Genomic DNA, 5,813 nt, shown 5'->3' with positions numbered 1-5,813 from the left:
TGGAAACTAATCATGTGAAACTACAAAATTAGCAAATGTCTTGAAATCTGTATACAAAACATAAATTGCCTCTAATTGCAAACTCTCCTTTATTAGTGTACCACTCAATCTTTTAAAAAAAAAAGAAAAAAGGAAAAGAAAAAAAGAAGAAAGAAAAACGGCTCCAAAGCTAGTCTTACACCATTCTTTACAAAAAGGAGACTGCTCCTTCTAACTGCACCCACCCACACCCCAATCTCAGAACTCTTCACTTAATTGTCTTGGTCATGGACGTTTCCAAGATGAGATTTTATATTTCGCTCCCACAGCTTCTAGTTATCAGAAAAGCCATGCTTTCCTTTATTAAAGGAGTTTGGTCCGGCTGATGTTGGTGTGTCCCTTCCAATATTCTTCATGCTCATCTTTGCTTCTGGAGGCATTTCTTCTGGCTCACTATCTTCATCTTCATTGAAAGCTGCTGCTACCGAAAGAGTTTTTGGAGCAAGAGTTGGAACTGTTTCCTTAGGCTTACTTTCTCCGAGTCTAATGGAGATGGCGGATGCTTTCCTTGCCGTCTGACTACCTACCTATGGCAAATCCAAACTTGGACATCTTTGTAGGCTTTGTTGGGAGGTCTGCAGCTTCATCTTCAGCTGATCGCTTTTCAGCGCTGCGACTAGAACTTTCCCTTCCATTACTGGAAGAAATAGTCTTAGTTTTCAGAGGTTTTTCTGCTGCTTCTTCAGGTCTTCCGGCGGCTCCAGCTCGCTGCGGCTTCTCAGGCTTCTCCTCTCCCGCCTTCCCGTCCGCCATCTTCCCCGCCGCAGCCTCTAAATAAAATTTTTAATTAAAAAAAAAGGATGAACTGAGTAATGAGCAAAGGCTAGGTCAGAGTTTTGAAATGAGATTTTCTGCCAGCCCATTGTGAAAGTTTAGAAAACTCTGTTCATTTCTCAGACTTTATGTTCATATAACAGTAAAATCAGGTAAGTAATACCATCTTCATAAAGTTATTGAGATGATAAAAAGAGATAAATACTATGGTTTCACAGTCATGCCTATTTAGGTAACACTAATTGTGTACTCAATGGGCTATTAATTTTAAAAAGCACATCAAGCTGAAGGGGGGATATTGGGGGTGATATGAGAGGAACAGGAGGGCAGAAAGATGGGGTGAATATGAACAAAATATGTGGCACACAAGTACACAACTCTCAAACAATAAATTAAAAATTAAAGATTATAACAGCTAAAACATTTCTACTATCTGATAACATCATAGCGGTGTGATACCGTAGTACAATACATCATTCACGCAATTTGGTGACGCCTGTAAACAAACCTATCACTACACAAGTGGCATCGAACTATAGCAAATGCAGAGCTACTTTGTATAGCCTATAGTAACTGATTATAACAAACAGCCCCATTATTAACTTATGTCTTTTTAAAAACTGTATTTACCAGGTAGTTTTCTAATAGGAAAGCTTCACACAATAAATGAGATATTAATGGAACCTATTGATAAAATCCAGCTCTACAATAAAATTTTCATTTATGTAGCAGACATTTCCAACAATACATTTGTCTTCTCTTTGGATAAGCTAAGTAATGGGCAGATTATCATCCGGAGCTAAACAGAATTTCTCTTCCCTTTCTCTGCAGTTTATATTTTATGTGATCTGGAAGAATCACCACTTAATAGACAAGACTGAAGCTTCTCGTTCCTGTAGTAAAGGCTGAGAAAATAGTAAGAGTAGAAAAGGCAGTAGACACTTGGGTCAGTTATCCTCAACTTTATGAGTAAGCTTTCAAACCCCAAATAACTGTCTACTCAACAAAACAAATACAAAGTATTTCTTTTTAAAGAACTTACCTAGCTACAGAGTTGATTTTGAGATTTTTGTTTTGTTTTGGTTTTATGTCAAGTACATTATAACAAGAAGTGGCATGTTTCAAAACATTATCACTTATTGCTTGGTTGTTTTTTGTTTATACAAACATTTTAGTTGGCATACAAAATAATGGGCTTTACTATGCTGTTTTTATCTATGTATGTTAATGTTCTTTGTTTGCTATCATTTTTAAGAACTTCATTTGTGTTAATCTCTACAGTTTCTTGAGATAGGTACTAATGCTTCCAACTACTTATAAAAAAAGACTTACGGTCCAAGAAAATTACAAGAATAAATTAATTTATCCATTTCATTGTTGGTGGAGCCAAAATTTGACTTTGGCATTCTATCTGTAGAATATATGGTTACCCAGTATTATACATTGTCTGTAAGTTTTCAAGATAATTAGAAATAGAAAAAAATTCAAATCTGTAATTATTTTTCTATGCATCGATTTTCATCATGGGGTAGATGAACTTAACTGAATATTATAATGATCATAAATATTCTGTGGAAATGAGCATTTACTTCTATAAGAGACTTTTAGGGTCTCTCCCTTGAAATAGGACATGCTTAACAAGAAAGGGTGAGGCTCAAAGAGGATAGCTGAGATGACCCACTCAAAGAAGAGCCTTTGAACTTGGCTCTTGCCTAGTTTCAGGCAGTTCCTTTCTTCATAAAAGGAAATAACCAACTCCAGAGCACCGCAGAAGTTCACCCATTGCAAATGACAAGAAATGCCACAATAGAAATAACATCTTAATATTTAACTCTCTGATAGAACTGACATCACAATCACAGTAGACCTGTTTAGCTTACAAAGTCTAAAATCTATTCCCAAGCACATGTCAGAAACAGAAATTTTTGTAGGTCTCCCCATAATTTAGACAAGATGGAATTGTTCCTCACAGACTGCTGGAAATAGAGAAGAAAATCAATAATAATAGATTTGTCTACTAAATAAAATGCACCCAGAGCCAACCACTGTGAAAGAGCCACCCTTCTGCATTCTGGTATGAATCCATTAAGCTGGCAATGCTATGTTTACGGAAGGACACAGCGTAGAGTATTAAGTCCTTTCTATACTTTGGTGACAGAAGAGAGCATGTAGTACAGCTGTTCACCAAACAACTATTGTGGTATAGAAGAGTGTTATCAAAAAAAAATAAAAAAGAAATGATAGAATCAATGCTCAATAAGAAAACTGTTTATAGATGAGATTTTTTGATTATTGTGATATGGTTGATCAATATTATTTAATCTCTAGGGCTGTCCAACAATATTCCCAAATTTGAGGATATAATAAGTTGTTGAATTACATGGAAAAATTTTTTGTGGTTTTGAAGCATACTAGACTTGTTTTAACATTTCCTAGTATTTGCAGACCAAATCTTTAGTAACCCTCTTAAACAAGTGTGTTTGCAGGATATTTTGTTCCCTGAGGTCCCTCTTAATATTGAACATAGCATGAAGCTCTGGATGTAATATAGACCCCCATATCATTAGAGTTCCCTATCATCCCAAATATTCCATATGAAGCCTCAATTCCATCACTTTACAATGAACACACAAAGCAAACTTCCTTTAGACTTCTTGATGACTAGATGAAATGATGACATTATTATTGCATTCAATACCCAACAGAAACCTAAATCTTCACGTATAACATATTAATCTAGTTAAGTGCCTTTTCTAGTTGATAATAATCTTCTTTTATATCTATAAACATCTTTAATTTCTGTCAAAAAATTTGAGTTTGCTTAAACAATGTTTTGGTGATCTCTTTTGAATCTTAAAAGAGGATGTGTTTTTGTGAAGATGGCTCTGAAATGAAGACAAACACTGAGCTCTAATCTCACAACAATGGGTTTGAGGAATTGGTTTGGTCCACTTGTTCTTTGGATTCCTTATTTCCACAAAAAAACTAACTCCATTACACTCAGGTTTAGGAAAGAGTTGGTTTAAATTAAAAAAAAAAAATGTAGTAATTTTAGTTTTAGGGTTTTGTTGTTTTTTTAAGGCTTTGGTTTTTTTTTTGTTTTTTTGGTTTTTTTTTTGAGCAAATTCCATGCTGATTACCACAGTAAATCCACCAGTTCGCATTTGTGTCAGCAGCTTATGAGGAGCAAAGGACACTGAGAACATTAGGGAAGAGACAAATTAAAACAGAAAATGATACCATGTATGCATGAAGTGCCTCACTGAAACACAGTACTCTTTAAGGTAACCTATAATGATGATGATGATTAATAATAATAATAATAATAATAATAAATAATGAAGAAAAACCAAATAAATAGTAAATGTCTAATTTGTAGAGTGACCTCGAGAACTAATGATCTTAACTTGTTCATGGGAAATCTTTCAGTAGTCTTCTGACTCAAATTTTTCAAACTATTTTCTCAGGTGACCAAGGGCTCAAGATTAGCTCAGGTTAATCATAAAATAAGTAGACAACACAGTCACATTAACTAGACCACCATGTGACTCTTCCCAACAACATTGGAAGTTAGATAGACTGATAGAGGCATGATAAAGTGTACAAAATGGCCATAATAGACACTCTTCTGGCTATTCCACTGTTATTAGAAGAAAAGGAGATGTGTGCCATGCCAGCCATAGGGGAAGGGATACATCGCTCAGCAGTTAAGACAACTTATGGTTCTTACAGAGAATCAGAATTCAGTTTCCAACACTCGCATCAGGAGGCACATACTGCCTGTGCCTCTACATCTAGAGGATCGAATGCTCTTTTCATATCTCTTCACATAATGTATGCATGAGTGTATATAGCCACACAGAGACAAATATATATATTTGTGTACTTACATATTGTTTATTAGACCTGTTGATTCCCTGTTTCAAGGAGAAATTTATCTGTTTTTAAATTTTTCTCTGTGTGGCAAGTGATTCAATCATGATATTCATAGTTTGTTTTCTTTTTTATAAAATTGCCCCATTCGTTGGAATGATCTCTCTCTCTCTCTCTCTCTCTCTCTCTCTCTCTCTCTCTCTCTCTCTCTCTCTCTCTCTCTCTCAAACACACACACACACACACACACACACAGAGAGAGAGAGAGAGAGAGAGAGAGAGAGAGAGAGAGAGAGAGAGAGAGAGAGAGAGCTTGTTATCTTTTCCTTCTCCATTCTTTCAGCCATGCCTTTTATTTTAATATCTGAAAAAAAGTAGCTAAGAATGTCTTTTTCTACAAGTTAGCTCATCAGAAACAAAGAAATGTTATAACAGTAATTATAAAAGCCGTTAACTATTTATTGTATGCCAGACAATATAAATAAATATTTAACATAAAATAGGTCACAAACCAGGTCAGATCATCTATGATATTATTGCCATTTTATGAGCAAGAGAACTGAAGCTGACATAAGGAGAAATGTTGCATACTTCAGGGTGAACTGATATCATTGTTGCCACAACCTCTGATTTTATTAGGGTCCCTCTGTCTGGAAAACTTTAGAATCTTTTCTACTCTATTAGCAATAAAAGCCTGAGTCACTGCATTGGCACGTTGCCCATCTGAGCACAGCAGGCTTAGGAGTTTGTGCAATATAGTGTCATGGGGAGGGCTTGTGTTACAGAAATGGATCAAGGTGCAGTGGCTTTTGTAGATGAAAGTCTAGCTCAAGTCCATTCCAGACTAGTGCCACAGACTTAGCTTGAATTGGAGTATGGAGTCAAAGGGCAGACTGGGTAGTATGTCTCAAAGTGGTGAAGAATAAACACCAGATTCAAATGACCTCTTATGTTTTATATGTATTCGTTTATTCTGTGGGCATATATACACATGATACAAAGAGAGACAGAGAGGAGAGGGAGAGGGAGAGGGAGAAGGAGAGGGAGGGGGAGGGGGAGGGAAAGGAGAGGGAGGAGAGGGAGAGGGAGAGAGAGAGGGAGAGTGAGAGGGAGAGGGAGAGGGAGAG

The 5,813-nt window shown here is 36.1% G+C and overlaps 1 protein-coding gene across 1 annotated transcript; it reads right to left on the bottom strand.

The window, feature by feature from the left end:
• Positions 1-311: 311 nt before the first annotated feature.
• Positions 312-792, bottom strand: LOC114621641 (PEST proteolytic signal-containing nuclear protein-like). Its single transcript, XM_028767998.1, has 2 exons — positions 567-792; positions 312-460 (listed from the first exon to the last, which is right to left on the bottom strand). The coding sequence occupies exons 1-2, from the start codon at positions 790-792 to the stop codon at positions 312-314; spliced, it is 375 nt and encodes a 124-aa protein (XP_028623831.1).
• Positions 793-5,813: the final 5,021 nt, after the last annotated feature.

The sequence above is a fragment of the Grammomys surdaster genome, unplaced genomic scaffold (assembly GCF_004785775.1).
Source record: "Grammomys surdaster isolate TR1022 unplaced genomic scaffold, NIH_TR_1.0 63, whole genome shotgun sequence".
NCBI lineage: Eukaryota > Metazoa > Chordata > Mammalia > Rodentia > Muridae > Grammomys > Grammomys surdaster.
The sequence above is the reverse complement of the archived record's forward strand: the minus strand, read 5'-3'. Positions and strand labels throughout refer to the sequence as shown.

What these genes read in the sequence shown, in the direction of transcription:
- LOC114621641 (XM_028767998.1), bottom strand. Translation starts at nt 792, where the DNA reads ATGGCGGACGGGAAGGCGGGAGAGGAGAAGCCTGAGAAGCCGCAGCGA. An exon ending in CAAGTTTGGATTTGCCATAG is followed by an intron (nt 461 to 566) that starts GTAGGTAGTCAG and finishes CTCTTTCGGTAG; the next exon opens with CAGCAGCTTTCAATGAAGAT.